Raw genomic sequence first — 16,430 nt, 5'->3', positions numbered from 1 at the left:
TCTGGAGTCCTTAGGAGCACCCATGGGTGCTAGGGATCCTCTTTAGGAGCACCCATGGGTGCTGGTGTCCTCCTTAGGAGCACCCATGGGTGCTGGGGATCCTCTTTAGGAGCACCCATGGGTGCTGGAGTCCTTAGGAGCACCCATGGGTGCTAGGGATCCTCTTTAGGAGCACCCATGGGTGCTGGTGTCCTCCTTAGGAGCACCCATGGGTGCTGGAGTCCTCCTTAGGAGCACCCATGGGTGCTGGGGATCCTCTTTAGGAGCACCCATGGGTGCTGGAGTCCTTAGGAGCACCCATGGGTGCTAGGGATCCTCTTTAGGAGCACCCATGGGTGCTGGTGTCCTCCTTAGGAGCACCCATGGGTGCTGGGGATCCTCTTTAGGAGCACCCATGGGTGCTGGAGTCCTTAGGAGCACCCATGGGTGCTGGGGTCCTTACCAGGAGCATCCACTAGTGGGGGTCACCCACACGCTGGTATCCTTCGTTAGGAGCACCCATGGGTGCTAGACTCCTTCCTGGCAGCACCCATGGGCGGGGGTCACCCACGTGCCTGGGTGCCTCCTGAGAGCACCCATGGGTGCTGGGGGTCCTCCTTAGGAACACCCATGGGTGCAGAGGTCCTTCCTGGGAGCACCCATGGGTGCTGGGGTCCTTACCAGGAGCATCCACTAGTGGGGGTCACCCACACGGTGGCGTCCTTCATTAAGAACACCCATGGGTGCTAGACTCCTTCCTGGAAGCACCCATGGGTGGGGGCCACCCACATGCCTGGGTCCTTCCTTAGGAGCACCCATGGGTGCTGGGGTCCTTCCTGGGAGCATCACTAGTGGGGGTCGCCTGCACACCAGGGTCCTTCGTTAAGAGCACCCATGGGTACTGGAGTGTTTCCTGGCAGCACCCATGGGTGGGGGTCACCCACATGCCTGGGTCCTTCCTTAAGAGCACCCATGGGTGCTGGGGTCTTTCCTAGGAGCACCCATAGATGCTGGGGATCCTCCTTAGGAGCACCCACGGTCCTGGGGTCCTTCCTGGGAACACCCATGGGTGGGGGTCGCCCGGACGCTGGGGTCCTTTGTTCATAGCACCCATGGGTGCTCAGCTCCTTTCTCAGGAGCACCCATGGGTGGGGGGTCACCCAGATGCCACAGTCCTTCGTTAATGGCACCCATGGGTGCTGGGGTCCTTCCTGAGAGCACCCATAGGTGGGGGTCACTCAGATGCCGGAGTCCTTTCCAGGAGCACCCATGGGTGCCGGGGACCTTCCTAGGGGCACCCATGGGTGGGGGTCACCCAGATGCTGGGGTCTTTTAATAGCACCCATGGGTGCTGAGGTCCTTCTTCAGGTGCACCCATGGGTGGGGGTTGCCCGGATGCCTGGGTTCTTCATTAATAGCACCCATGGGTGCTGGGGTCCTTCCTGAGAGCACCCATGGGTGGGGCTTGCCCAGATGCTGGCGTCCTTTGTTAATAGCAGCCATGGGTGCTGGGGTCCTTCCTGGGAGCACCCATGGGTGGGGGTCACCTGGATGACTGGGTTCTTCATTACTAGCACCCATGGGTGCTGGGGTCCTTCCTGAGAGCACCCACGGGTGGGGGTCGCCCGGGTCACTGGGTCCTTCCTTAATTACATCCATGGGTGCTGGGTCCTTTCCAGGAGCGCCCATGGGTGCTGGGGGCCTTCCTGGGAGCACCCACAGGTAGGGGTCACCCAAATGCCTGGGTTCTTCGTTAACAGCACCCATGGGTGCTGGGGTCCTTCCTGAGAGCACCCATAGGCAGGGGTTGCCCAGATGCTGGGGCACTTTCCAAGAGCACCCATGGGTGGGGGCTGCCTGGATCCTTCCTTAGGAGCACCCATGGGTGCTGGGGTTCTTCCTGGTAGCACCTATGGGTGCTGGGGTGCTTCCTTAGGAGCACCCACGGGTGCTGACGTCCTTCCTGGGAACACCCACGAGTGGGGGTCGCCTGGATGCCTGCATCTTTCCTTACGAGCACCCATGGGTGCTGGGTCCTTTCCAGGAGCACCCATGGGTGCTGGGTCCTTTCCAGGAACACCTATGGGTGCTGATGTCCTTTCCAGGAGCACCCATGGGTGCTGGGGTTGCCTGGATGCCTGGGTTCTTCGTTAAGAGCACCCGTGGGTGCTGAGCTCCTTCCTAGGAGCACCCATGGGTGCTGGGGTTCCTCCTGGGAACACCCATGGGTGGCGGTCACCCAGATGCCTGGGTTCTTCGTTAGGAGCACCCATGGGTGCTGAGGTCCTTTCCAGGAGCACCCATGGGTGCTGGCGTTGCCTGGATCCTGGGTTCTTTGTTAAGAGCACCCATGGGTGCTGAGCTCCTTCCTAGGAGCACCCATAGGTGGGGGTCACCCACATGCCTGGGTTCTTCGTTAAGAGCACCCATGGGTGCTGGGTCCTTTCCAGGAACACCTATGGGTGCTGAGCTCCTTCCTAGGAGCACCCATGGGTGCTGAGCTTCTTCCTAGGAGCACCCATGGGTGGGGGTCACCCACATGCCTGGGTTCTTCGTTAGGAGCACCCATGGGTGCTGAGCTCCTCCCCAGAAGCACCCATGGCTGGGGGGCGCCTGGATCCTTCCTTAGGAGCACCCATGGGTGCTGGGTCCTTCCTGGGAGCACCCATGGGTGGGGGTCGCCCAGACGCCGGGGTGGGCGGGAGCCGTGCGATGGTGGCAGAAGGCGGGGGGCAGGCGTGGGGGCGGGGCCGCCCCCCCCGGGGGGGGTTATTGCAGGGGGGGGCGCGGGGGGGGCGGGGCCAGCAGCACCCATGGGTGCTACTCAGCCACCTGCACCCCGGCGCAGTTCTCTTTGCTCTCCGAGGTGATGGCCAGGTACTCCGAGCTGGGGGGGGGGGGAGCAGAGAGGGGGTGGGGGGGTGGGCACCCACCTGCACCCCAGCACCCACCTGCACCCCAACACCCACCCAGCACCCACCCAGCACCCCCCCTCCACCCCTATATGCCCCACGCACCCCCTGTGCCCCCCAAACCCCCCCATTGCCCCCCCACACCCCAACTCCCCCCTATAGCCCCTGAAACCCCCGTACAGCCCCCCCAAACCTGCCCACGCCCCCATTGCCCCCCACCCCCCTACTGCCCCCCAAACCCCCCCTATAGCCCCCCCATACCCCCCATAGCCCCCCAACCCCCCCACTGCCCCCCAAACCCCCCCTATAGCCCTCCATACCCCCTATATACCCCCTATACACCCCATAGCCCCCAACCCCCCCCATAGCCCCCCATAGCCCCCCAAACCCCCTATAGCCCCCCCATACCCCCCCATACCCCGATACACCCCCGTACCCCCATTGCCCCCCACCCCCTATATGTCCCCCAGACCCCAAACCCCACTGCCCCCCCGCACCTCAATCCCCCCCCACACCCTAAAGCCTTTACCCCTCCCCCTCCAGCCCCACCCCATCCGCCCCCTCCCCTTTTAGCCCCTCCCCTTCCCTTGTAGCCCCTCTCTTCCCTTTTTCCCCCTCCCTTCCCTTGTAGCCCCTCCCCTCTCTTGTAGCCCTTCCCTCCCTCTTGTAGCCCCTCCCCTCCCCTTCTAGCCCCTCCCCTCCCCTTTTAGCCCCTCCCCTCCCCCTTGTAGCCCCTCCCCTCCCCTTTTAGCCCCTCCCCTCCCCTTTTAGCCCTTCTCCTCCCTCTTGTAGCCCCTCCCCTTTCCCTTGTAGCCCCTCCCCTCCCCTTGTAGCCCCTCCCCTTCCCCTTGTAGCCCTTCTCCTCCCTCTTGTAGCCCCTCCCCTCCCCATTGTAGCCTCTCCCCTTCCTTGTAGCCCTCCCCTCCCCTTGTAGCCCCTCCCCTTTCCCTTTTAGCCCTTCTCCTCCCTCTTGTAGCCCCTCCCTTCCCCTTGTAGCCCCTCCCCTCCCCTTTTAGCCCCTCCCCTTCCCTTGTAGCCCCTCCCCTCCCCTTTTAGCCCCTCCCCTTCCCTTTTAGCCCTTCTCCTCCCTCTTGTAGCCCCTCCCCTTCCCCTTGTAGCCCCTCCCCTCCCCTTTTAGCCCCTCCCCTTTCCCTTGTAGCCCCTCCCCTTCCCCTTGTAGCCCTTCTCCTCCCTCTTGTAGCCCCTCCCCTCCCCATTGTAGCCCCTCCCCTTCCCTTGTAGTCCCTCCCCTCCCCTTTAAGCCCCTCCCCTTTCCCTTTTAGCGCCTCCCCTCCCATTGTAGCCCCTCCCCTCCCCTTTCCACCCCTCCCCTTCCCCTTTCAGCCCCTCCCCTCCCCCGTAGCCCCTCCCCTCCCCCCGTAGCCCCTGGCGGTGGCTCACGCGCTGTCGGGGGGCGGGGCGGCGGCGGCCACCTTGCGGTAGCAGTAAAGCATCTCAGCCGCCAGCCAGAGCGTCAGCACCACGATCAGCACGTACATGAGGATCTCGGAGACGATGGAGGCCAAGTCCCGGCGCGCTGCCGGGGCACCCGGGGATCGAACCCGCGGCCCCCGCAGAGCCCCCGCGGCCCCCCCCGGGCCCTTCCGCACCCCCGGAGGGGGACAAACCCCGCCCACCCCCGCCTAAACCCCGCCCACCCCCGCCCAAACCCCGCCTAAACCCCGCCCACCCCATGCGAACCCCGCCTAAGCCCCACCCCCAGCACAAACCCCGCCCCATGCCCACACGAAGCCATGCCCCCAGCAAGCCACGCCCCCTCCCGAGCAAACCACGCCCCCTCCCAGAAACCACACCCCTTCCAGAGCAAACCACGCCCCCTCCAAGCAAACCACGCCCCCTTCTGAGTAAATAACGCTATTTCTGAGCAAGCCATGCCCCCCCTCTGAGAAAACCACACCCCCTCCTGGAAACCACGCCCCTTCCAGAGCAAGCCACGCCCCTCCAGCAAACCACACCCCCTTCCCAGCAAACCACGCCCCCTCCCGGCAGGTCACGCCCCCTTCCAGAGCAAACCATGCCCCCTCCCAGCAAACCACACCCCCTCCCAAACAAGCCACGCCCCCTCCCAACAAACCACACCAAGCCACGCCCCTTCCAGAACAAACCACGCCCCCTTCCCAGCAAGTCACGCCCCTTCCAGAGCAAGCCACGCCCCTTCCCCAACAAGCCATGCTCCTCCCAGCAAACCACACCCCTTCCAGAACAAACCACGCCCCTTCCCAGCAAACCACACCCCCTCCCAGCAAGCCACACCCCTTCCAGAGCAAGCCACGCCCCCTCCCAGCAAGTCACACCCCTTCCAGAACAAACCATGCCCCCTCCCAAAACAAACCACGCCCCTTCCCAGCAAGTCACACCCCTTCCAGAACAAACCACGCCCCTTCCCAGCAAACCACGCCCCCTCCCAGCAAGCCACACCCCTTCCAGAGAAAGCCACGCCCCCTCCCAGCAACTCATGCCCCTTCCAGAGCAAACCACGCCCCTTCCCAGCAAACCACGCCCCCTCCCAGCAAGCCACACCCCTTCCAGAGAAAGCCACGCCCCCTCCCAGCAACTCATGCCCCTTCCAGAGCAAACCACGCCCCTTCCCAGCAAACCACGCCCCCTCCCAGCAAGCCACACCCCTTCCAGAGAAAGCCACGCCCCCTCCCAGCAACTCATGCCCCTTCCAGAGCAAACCACGCCCCTTCCCAGCAAACCACGCCCCCTCCCAGCAAGCCACACCCCTTCCAGAGAAAGCCACGCCCCCTCCCAGCAACTCATGCCCCTTCCAGAGCAAACCACGCCCCTTCCCAGCAAACCACGCCCCCTCCCAGCAAGTCACACCCCTTCCAGAGCAAGCCACGCCCCCTTCCCAAACAAGCCATGCTCCTCCCAGCAAACCACGCCCCTTCCAGAGCAAACCACGCCCCCTCCCAGCAAGCCACGCCCCCTCCCAGCAAGCCACGCCCCTTCCAGAGCTAGCCATGCCCCTTCCCCAACAAGCCCTGCCCCTCCCAGCAAACCACGCCCCCTTCCATCAAGCCCTGCCCCTTCCCGAGCAAGCCCCGCCCCTTCCCCACCAAGCCCCGCCCACCCACCCGTGTCGACCACGGCCAGCCGCAGGGTCTGGTTGCGGGCCAGGCTGTACACGTAGCCCTCGAAGGTGAGGTTGCGGCGCAGGCGACACACGTAGTGGCCGGCGTGGGGGCGCCCCACGGCCGCCAGCCGCACCGACAGGTCCTGCAGGTCCCGCGTGCCCCGAGAGCCGTTCCAGCTCAGCACCCCCTCGAACGGCCCCGGCGCCACCCACTGCCCCTCCTCGGGGCTGTAGTGCAGGATCTGCGCGGGGGGAAGGAGCCCAGCGCCTCCCAGTAACGGCCAGTAACGGCCAGTAACGGCCAGTAACGCCCAGTGCCTCCCAGTAACTGCCAGCGCCTCCCAGTAACGCCCAGTGCCTCCCAGTAACTCCCAGTGCCTCCCAGTAACGGCCAGTGCCTCCCAGTGCCTCCCAGTAACGCCCAGTGCCTCCCAGTAACTCCCAGTGCCTCCCAGTAACGGCCAGTGCCTCCCAGTGCCTCCCAGTAACGCCCAGTGCCTCCCAGTAACGGCCAGTGCCTCCCAGTAACGCCCAGTGCCTCCCAGTAACGGCCAGTGCCTCCCAGTAACGCCCAGTGCCTCCCAGTGCATCCCAGTAACGCCCAGCGCCTCCCAGTAACGCCCAGCGCCTCCCAGTAACAGCCAGTAACACCCAGCGCCTCCCAGTAACTGCCAGTGCATCCCAGTAACGCCCAGTGCCTCCCAGTGCATCCCAGTAACGCCCAGCGCCTCCCAGTAACACCCAGTGCATCCCAGTAACACCCAGCGCCTCCCAGTAACGGCCAGTGCCTCCCAGTAACGCCCAGCGCCTCCCAGTAACACCCACTGCATCCCAGTAACACCCAGCGCCTCCCAGTAACGGCCAGTGCATCCCAGTAACGGCCAGTGCCTCCCAGTAACGGCCAGTAACGCCCAGTGCCTCCCAGTAACCGCCAGTGCCTCCCAGTAACTCCCAGTAACACCCAGTGCCTCCCAGTAACTCCCAGTGCCTCCCAGTAACGGCCAGCGCCTCCCAGTAACTCCCAGTGCATCCCAGTAACACCCAGCACCTCCCAGTAACGGCCAGTGCATCCCAGTAACGGCCAGTGCCTCCCAGTAACGGCCAGTAACGCCCAGTGCCTCCCAGTAACCGCCAGTGCCTCCCAGTAACTCCCAGTGCCTCCCAATAACATCCAGTGCCTCCCAGTAACGCCCAGTGCCTCCCAGTGCCTCCAGTAACTGCCAGTGCCCCCCAGTAACACCCAGTGCCTCCCAGTAACACCCAGTAACACCCAGTAAGACCCAGTGCCCCCCAGTAACGCCCAGTGCCTCCCAGTAACTGCCAGCGCCTCCCAGTAACACCCAGTGCCTCCCAGTAACTCCCAGTGCCTCCCAGTAACGGCCAGTGCCTCCCAGTAACTCCCAGTGCCTCCCAGTAACACCCAGTGCCTCCCAGTAACTCCCAGTGCCTCCCAGTAACACCCAGTGCCTCCCAGTGCATCCCAGTAACGCCCAGCGCCTCCCAGTAACGCCCAGCGCCTCCCAGTAACAGCCAGTAACACCCAGCGCCTCCCAGTAACTGCCAGTGCATCCCAGTAACGCCCAGTGCCTCCCAGTGCCTCCCAGTAACGCCCAGTGCCTCCCAGTAACACCCAGTGCATCCCAGTAACACCCAGCGCCTCCCAGTAATGGCCAGTGCCTCCCAGTAACACCCAGCGCCTCCCAGTAACGGCCAGTGCCTCCCAGTAACACCCAGCGCCTCCCAGTAACGCCCAGTGCCTCCCAGTGCCTCCCAGTAACTCCCAGTGCATCCAGTAACACCCAGCGCCTCCCAGTAACGGCCAGTGCATCCAGTAATGGCCAGTGCCTCCCAGTAACGGCCAGTAACGCCCAGTGCCTCCCAGTAACCGCCAGTGCCTCCCAGTAACACCCAGTGCCTCCCAGTGCCTCCCAATAACATCCAGTGCCTCCCAGTAACGCCCAGTGCCTCCCAGTGCCTCCCAGTAACTGCCAGTGCCCCCCAGTAACACCCAGTGCCTCCCAGTAACACCCAGTGCCCCCCAGTAACGCCCAGTGCCTCCCAGTAACTGCCAGCGCCTCCCAGTAACGGCCAGTGCCTCCCAGTAACTGCCAGCGCCTCCCAGTAATGCCCAGTAACACCCAGTGCCTCCCAGTAACACCCAGTAACGTCCAGTGCCTCCCAGTAACACCCAGTAATGCCCAGCGCCTCCCAGTAACACCCAGTAATGCCCAGCGCCTCCCAGTAACGCCCAGCGCCTCCCAGTAACTGCCAGTGCCTCCCAGTAACACCCAGTAACATCCAGTGCCCCCAGTAACACCCAGTAACTCCCAGTGCCTCCCAGTAACTCCCAGTGCCTTCCAGTAACTCCCAGTGCCTTCCAGTAACACCCAGTAACTGCCAGTGCCTCCCAGTAACACCCAGTGCCTCCCAGTAACACCCAGTGTCCCCCAATAAGACCCAGTGCCTCCCAGTACATCCAGCACCTCCCAGTAACTCCCAGTAACACCCAGTGCCCCCCATTAACACCCAGTGCCCCCCAGTAACTCCCAGTGAGCCCCAGTAACTCCCAGCACCTCCCAGTAACACCCAATGCCTCCCAGTAAGACCCAGTGCCCCCCAGTAACACCAGTGCCTCCCAGTAAGACCCAGCGCCTCCCAGTACACCCAGCGCCTCCCAGTAACACCCAGTAACACCCAGTGCCCCCAGTAACTCCCAGCACCTCCCAGTAACACCCAGTGCCCCCCATTAACACCCAGTGCCCCCCAGTAACTCCCAGTGCCCCCCAGTAACACCCAGCACCTCCCAGTAACACCCAATGCCTCCCAGTAAGACCCAGTGCCCCCCAGTAACACCCAGTGCCCCCCAGTAACTCCCAGTGCCCCCCAGTAAGACCCAGTGCCCCCCAGTAACTCCCAGTATCTCCTCAGTAGCACCCAGAATCACCCCAGTGCCCCCCAGTAAGACCCAGTGCCTCCCAGTAACACCCAGTGCCTCCCAGTAACACCCAGTATCTCCTCAGTAGCACCCAGAGTCACCCCAGTGCCTCCCAGTAAGACCCAGTGCCTCCCAGTAAGCCCAGTGACCCGGGGTCACCCACTGCCCCCCCTCGGGGCTGGAGTGCAGGATCAGGCAGGGGCAGGGCAGCCCAGTGCCTCCCAGTAACGCCCAGTATCTCCCCAGTATCTCCCAGTATTTCCCCACTGTCTCCCAGTAAGACCCAGTACCTCCCAGTAAGACCCAGTACCTCCCAGTATCCCCTCAAAGGGACCCGGGGTCACCCACTGCCCCCCCTCGGGGATGGGGTGTAGGATCAAGGGGGGGGCAGAGCAGCCCAGTGCTTCCCAGTAACTCCCAGTATCTCCCCAGTAGCACCCAGAGTCACCCCAGTGCCTCCCAGTGCGTCCCAGTGGCTCCCAAATGCCTCCCAGTACCTCCCCAGTATCCCCCAGTGCCTCCCAGTCTCATCCCAGAGTCTCCCTAGTGTTCCCCAGTACCTCCCAGTATCCCCCAGTGTCTCCCAAATACCTCCCAGTACCCCCCCAGTGCCTCCCAGTATCTCCCCAGTGACCCTCAGTACCCCCTCGTGCCTCCCAGTGCTCCCCAGTATCTCCCCAGTGCCTCCCAGTACTCCCCAGTACCTCTCCAGTGCCCCCACTGTCCCCCCAGTGCTCCCCAGTATCTTCCCAGTACCCCACCAGCCCATCCCAGTCACCCCAGTCCCTACCAGTAACCCCCCAGTGCCTCCCCAATCCCTCCCAGTGCCTCCCAGCACCCCTCCCAGTCCTCCCCAGTGCCTTCCCAGTCCCTCCCAGTAACCCCCCAGTGCCTCTCAGAGCCCCATAGTCCCTCCCTAATCCCTCCCAGTGCCCCCCAGCACCCCCTTACTGCCCTCCCAGTGCCTCCCAGTTTCCCCTAGTCCCTCCCAGTGCCTCCCAGTACCTTCCCAGCGCCTCCCTGTGCCTTCCCAGTCCCTCCCAGTGCCTCTCAGAGCCCCACAGTCCCTCCCTAATCCCTCCCAGCACCCCCTTACTGCCCTCCCAGTGCCTCCCAGTTCCCCTCCCAGTCCTTCCCACTGCCTCCCAGGTGCTTCCCCAGTTCCTCCCAGTCCCTCCCAGTAACCTCCCAGCGCCTCTCAGAGCCCCATAGTCTGTCCCTAATCCCTCCCAGTGTCTCCCAGTCCCTCCCAGTTCCCCTCCCACTCCTTCCCACTGCCTCCCAGTGTTTCCCCAGTTCCTCCCAGTCCCTCCCAGTAACCCCCCAGAGCCTCTCAGAGCCCCATAGTCCCTCCCTAATCCCTCCCAGTGCCCCCCAGCATCCCATTACTGCCCTCCCAGTGCCTCCCAGTTCCCCTCCCAGTCCTTCCCACTGCCTCCCAGTGCTTCCCCAGTTCCTCCCAGTCCCTCCCAGTAACCCCCCAGTGCCTCTCAGAGCCCCATAGTCCCTCCCTAATCCCTCCCAGTGCCCCCCAGCACCCCCTTACTGCCCTCCCAGTGCCTCCCAGTTTCCCCTAGTCCCTCCCAGTGCCTCCCAGTACCTTCCCAGCGCCTCCCAGCACCCCTCCCACTGCCTCCCAGTTCCCCTCCCAGTCCTTCCCACTGCCTCCCAGTGCTTCCCCAGTTCCTCCCAGTCCCTCCCAGTAACCTCCCAGCGCCTCTCAGAGCCCCATAGTCTGTCCCTAATCCCTCAAAGTGTCTCCCAGTCCCTCCCAGTTCCCCTCCCAGTCCTTCCCACTGCCTCCCAGTGTTTCCCCAGTTCCTCCCAGTAACCCCCCAGTGCCTCCCAGAGCCCCATAGTCCCTCCCTAATCCCTCCCAGTGCCCCCCAGCACCCCCTTACTGCCCTCCCAGTGCCTCTCAGTCCTTCCCAGTGCCTCCCAGCACCTTCCCAGTGCCTCCCAGCACCCCTCCCAGTGCCTCCCAGTTCCCCTCCCAGTCCTTCCCATTGCCTCCCAGTGCCTTCCCAGTCCCTCCCAGTGCCTCTCAGAGCCCCACAGTCCCCTCCCTAATCCCTCCCAGCACCCCCTTACTGCCCTCCCAGTGCCTCCCAGTGCCTCCCAGTTCCCCTCCCACTCCTTCCCACTGCCTCCCAGTGCTTCCCCAGTTCCTCCCAGTCCCTCCCAGTAACCTCCCAGCGCCTCTCAGAGCCCCATAGTCTGTCCCTAATCCCTCCCAGTGTCTCCCAGTCCCTCCCAGTTCCCCTCCCACTCCTTCCCACTGCCTCCCAGTGTTTCCCCAGTTCCTCCCAGTCCCTCCCAGTAACCCCCCAGAGCCTCTCAGAGCCCCATAGTCCCTCCCTAATCCCTCCCAGTGCCCCCCAGCATCCCATTACTGCCCTCCCAGTGCCTCCCAGTTCCCCTCCCAGTCCTTCCCACTGCCTCCCAGTGCTTCCCCAGTTCCTCCCAGTCCCTCCCAGTAACCCCCCAGTGCCTCTCAGACCCCCATAGTCCGTCCCTAATCCCTCCCAGTGCCTCCCAGCACCCCCTTACTACCCCCCCAGTGCCTTCCAGTGCCTCCCAGCACCGCCTTACTGCCCTCCCAGTGCCTCCCAGTACCTTCTGGAATTGCGGGTCGCCCTCGGGGCGGAAGAACCACTCGCCCTCGGCCTCGGCCGTGGTCTCGCTGCGGCGCTTGCAGGCGATGCAGAGCAGGCGGAAGGGGGCCCCCAAAACCGCCTCCGTCCCCCGAAGCCACCTCCACGCACCCCCCCTGCGCCCCCCCCAGCTTTTATTGGGGGGGGGGGGGGGAAGGAACACACGGGGGGGTTACCCCAAGTTTATGGGACCCCCCCCAACAATTGGGGGGGGGGTCACCCCTAACTCCTTGGGGGGACATAGGGGCACCCCCAGCACCCCCCCCACTGTGGTCCCCCAAAATCGGGGGGGGGGTGCTATGGGACACCCCATGGATCCCCAAAACTGGGGGACACCCCCCCCAGCACCCCTAAACTGGGGGGGGGACATATGGGACACCCCCCAGCACCCCTAAATTGGGGGGGGGGGACATAGGGGACACCCCTTGGACCCCCAAAATTGGACACACACCCCCCCCGTCCCCCAAAACGGGGACACACACACACACACGTAGGGGACAGCTGCAGACCCCCAAAACTGGGGAGACAGGGGACACTGGTGACACCTGGGGGGGACAGGGGACATTTGGGGGGACAGGGGACACTGAGGTGGCACATGGGGGGGACAGGGGACATTTGGGGGGGACAGGGGACACTGAGGTGGCACTTGGGGGGGACAGGAGACAGTTGGGGGGGACAGGGGACACTTGGGGGGGGACAGGGGACACTGAGGTGGCACTTGGGGGGACAGGGGACATTTGGGGGGGGACAGGGGACACTAGGGGACTCCAGTGGCACTTGGGGGGGACAAGGGGACACTTGCAGGGGGACAGAGGACACTGAGGTGGCACTTGGGGGGGACAGGAGACAGTTGGGGGGGACAGGGGACACTTGGGGGACAGGGGACACTGAGGTGGCACTTGGGGGGACAGGGGACATTTGGGGGGGACAACAGAAAACACTGGTGACACTTGGAGGATACAGGGGGACACCGTGATGGCACTTGGGGGGAACAGAGGACACTTGGGGGGACAGGGGGACACTAGGGGACTCCAGTGGCACTTGGGGGGGACAAGGGACACTTGGGGGGGGACAGAGGACACTGAGGTGGCACTTGGGAGGGACAGGAGACAGTTGGGGGGGACAGGGGACATTGGTGGCACTTGGGGGGGACAGAGGACACTTGGGGGGGACAGGGGACACTGGTGACATTTTGGGGGGACAGGGGACACCACGATGGCACTTGGGGGGGGACAGGGGGACACTGGTGATACTTGGGGGCACAGGGGACACTTGGGGGGGACAGCGGACATTTGGGGGGGACAGAGAACACTGGTGACACTTGGAGGGGACAGGGGACACCGCGATGGCACTTGGGGGGGAACAGAGGACACTTGGGGGGACAGGGGACACTGAGGTGGCACTTGGGGGGACAGGGGACTCCAGTGGCACTTGGGGGGGGACAAGAGACACTTGGGGGGGGACAGAGGACACTTGGGGGGGGACAGGGGACACTGATGACATTTGAGGGGGACAGGGGACACTGTGGTGGCCCTTGGGGGGGACAGGGGACACTGGTGACATTTAGGGGGGACAGGGGACACCGTGATGGCACTTGGGGGGGGACAGGGGACATTGGTGGCACGAGGGGGGATGTGGGACACTGCAGTGGCACTGGGGGGGGGGTGGGGGACACCGTGGTGGCACTCGGGGTGGGGAGGGGACACTGGTGGCACTTCTGGGGTGGCGCAGGACACTGCGGTGGCACTTGGGGGTGGCGGGGGACCCTGGTGGCACTTGAGGGGGGGAACAGGGGACCCTGGTGGCACCGCAGGGGGGGGGGGCGGGGACCCTGGTGACAGCAGGGGGGTGGCACAGGGACTGCGGCAGAGACAGGTGACACTGCGGGGGGGGTGGGGGAGGGTGACACTGCGGAGGTGACAGGGGCCGGGAAGGGGACAGCGGGGGGTGGCACGGGGGGGGGGGGTGACACTTGAGGAGGCGGGAATGTGACACTGGGGGGGACAGGGGACACCAAGGGGGGGGGAGGTGACACTGGGGGGGGGGGAAGGTGACAATGGGGGGGGGTCCGGGGACATTGAGGGGGTCCGGGGGTAATGAGGGGGACAGGGGACACTGGGGGGGGGGCGATGTGACACTTTTGGGGGGTCCAGGGACATTGGGGGGGGGGTCAGGAGATGCTGGGGGGGTGTCAGGGGGTAATGGGAGGACAGGGGACATTGGGGGGGGTCAGGGGACATTATGGAGGGACAGGGGACATTATGGGGGTCTCAAGTGACACTCGAGGTGGACAGGGGACATTTGGGGGGTCGGGGGACATTATGGGGGGACAGGGGACATTCTGGGGGGTCAGAGGACATTTGAGGTGTCAGGTGACATTATGGGGAGGTCAGAGGACATTTTGGGGGACAAGTGACACTAGAAGGGGTCAGGGGATATTACGGGGGGATCAGGGGACATTTGGGGGTCAGGGGACATTATGGGGATCAGGGGACACTGGAGGGGGACAGGGGACACCAGGGGGACATTCTGGGGGTTCAGGGGACATTCTAGGGGGGGACAGGGGACGTTATGAGGGGGTCAGAGGACATTTGGGGGATCAGGGGACACTGGAGGGGGAGAGGGGACATCAGGGGACATTCTGGGGGGGGGACAGGGGATGCTATGGGGGGTCAGGGGACACCAGAGGAGATTATGGGGGTTCAGGGGACATTCTGGGGGGTCAGGGGACGCTATGGGGGGACAGCGGATATTATTGGGGGTCAGGGGACATTTGGGTAGGTGTCACGGGGAACACTGGAGGGGACACAGAGGGACACAGGGGACATTCTGGGGGGTCAGGGGACACTGGAGGGGGGACAGGTGACATTATGGGAGACACAGGGGACACCGGGAGGGGGCACAGGGGACACGGGGGGACACAGGGGGACACAGGGGACGGCACAGGGGACACGGGGGGACACAGGGGACACCGGGGGGGACACAGGGGACACGGGGGGATACAGGGGACACCAGGGGGGGACACAGGGGACACCAGGGGGGACACAGGGGACACCGGGGGGGGACACGGGGGGACACAGGGGACACCGGGGGGTCCCGGCCGCACTCACCCATGAGGAGGCCGAGCAGCAGCGCCAGGCCGGGGCCCAACATGGCGGGGGTCGGGGGCGGGTCGGGGCCGCTCCGGGGGGGTCGGGTCCCTCCGGCGCAGCTCGGGCCGCTCCTCAGCGCCGCGCCGCCCCCCCGCAGCCCCCGGGCCGGGCCATGGAGCCGCCCCCGGGCGGGCCGGGGCTGAGGAGCGCGGGCCGGGACGGGCCGGGCCGGAGGAGCCGCTTCAGGGCATCGCCGGGCCCGCGCCGGGCGGCTCCGGCCGGGACCTTCGGCTGCGCTCGGGCGGGTTCGGGCGGGTTCGGCTCCGCTCGGGCGGGTTCGGGTCCCTTCGGGCGGGTTCGGGTCCCTTCGGGTCCCTTCGGCTCCGGTTCGGGTGGGTTCGGGTCCCTTCGGGTCCCTTCGGGCGGGTTCGGCCCCGCTCGGCTCCGCCCGGCGCAGTGCGGCTGGTGCCGGCCGTGACGCAACGAGGGGCGGGGCCTGAGCGCGGAGCTCCGCCCCCGCGTCTCCCCAAGGGGTCCCCAAGGCCACCCCCATGTCCTGAGGATGTGCCCCATGTCCCCAAGGCCACCTCTGTGTCCCCAAGGCCATCCCCACATCCCCAAGGCCACCCCATGTCCCCCAAGGCCACCTCCATGTCCCTGAGAATGTTCTCCTGTCCCCAAGGCCATCCCTGTGTCCCCAAGGCCACCCCATGTCCCCAAAGGCCACCATGTCCCCAAGGCCACCTCCATGTCCCGGAGGATGTTCTCCTGTCCCCAAGGCCACCTCCATGTCCCGGAGGATGTCCCGCTGTCCCCAGGGCCACCCCCATGTCCCCAAAGGCCACCCCCATGTCTCTGAGAATGTTCTCCTGTCCCCAAGGCCACCCCATGTCCCCAAGGCCACCTCCATGTCCCGGAGGATGTCCCGCTGTCCCCAGGGCCACCCCCATGTCTCTGAGAATGCTCTCCTGTCCCCAAGGCCACCCCTGTGTCCCCAAGGCCATCCCTATGTCCCTGAGGATGTCCTGCTGTCCCCAGGGTCACCCCCATGTCCCCATGGCCACCATGTCCCCAAAGACCATCTCTGTGTCCCTGAGGATGTCCCCATGTCCCCAAGGCCACCCCTGTGTCCCCGAAGCTGTCCCCATGGACACCCTAAGGCCTTCCTTGTGTCCCCATGGATGTCCCCGGGCTGCCCCCGTGTCCCCAAGTTTGTCCCCATGGATGTTCTCAGATGGCCCCACAGACATCTTCATGTCCCCAACACTGTCCCCAGGATTGTCCCCATGGACCTCCCCAGCTTGTCCTTGTGTCCCCAAAGTTGTCCCCATGGACATTTCCACATTCCCAAGGTTGTCCCCGTGTCCCCAAACTTGTCCCCATGAACATCCCATGTCCCCAAGGATGTCCCCACAGACATTTCCATGTCCCCAAGGTCATCCACAGGCTGTCCCCATGGATGTCCCCAAGGTCATCCCCAGGACTTCCCCCTGTCCCCAAGGACCTCCCCATGTCCCCAAGCTGTCCCCGTGTCTCCAGAACTGTCCCCATGTCCCAAGGTTGTCCCCACACTGCTCCACAGACCCCCCCAGCTCCTTCCCATTGATGTCCCCAAACTTGTCCCTGTGACCATCCCATGGCCCCAAGGTCATCCTCATGTCCCAAGGTCATACCCATGTCCCCAAGGTCATCCTCAGGCTGTCCCCATGGATGTCCTTAAGGTCATCCCTGTGTCCCTGAGGTTATCCTCAGGCTGTC

The 16,430-nt window shown here is 64.7% G+C and overlaps 1 protein-coding gene across 1 annotated transcript; it reads right to left on the bottom strand.

Annotated features, from left to right (window-relative positions):
• Positions 1 to 1,370: 1,370 nt before the first annotated feature.
• On the bottom strand, positions 1,371 to 15,304 carry LOC141915823 (uncharacterized). The gene is made up of 6 exons (XM_074807695.1): positions 14,958 to 15,304; positions 14,691 to 14,912; positions 11,543 to 11,711; positions 5,993 to 6,233; positions 4,293 to 4,428; positions 1,371 to 2,866 (listed from the first exon to the last, which is right to left on the bottom strand). Exons 1-6 carry the CDS (start codon positions 15,302 to 15,304, stop codon positions 2,800 to 2,802), a joined length of 1,182 nt encoding a protein of 393 aa, XP_074663796.1. The 3' UTR covers positions 1,371 to 2,799.
• Between the last annotated feature and the right edge of the window lie 1,126 nt (positions 15,305 to 16,430).

Source organism: Strix aluco, chromosome 27 (assembly GCF_031877795.1).
Source record: "Strix aluco isolate bStrAlu1 chromosome 27, bStrAlu1.hap1, whole genome shotgun sequence".
In the NCBI taxonomy this organism is placed as follows: Eukaryota; Metazoa; Chordata; class Aves; order Strigiformes; family Strigidae; genus Strix; species Strix aluco.
This window is presented reverse-complemented; position numbering and strand designations above follow the sequence as displayed.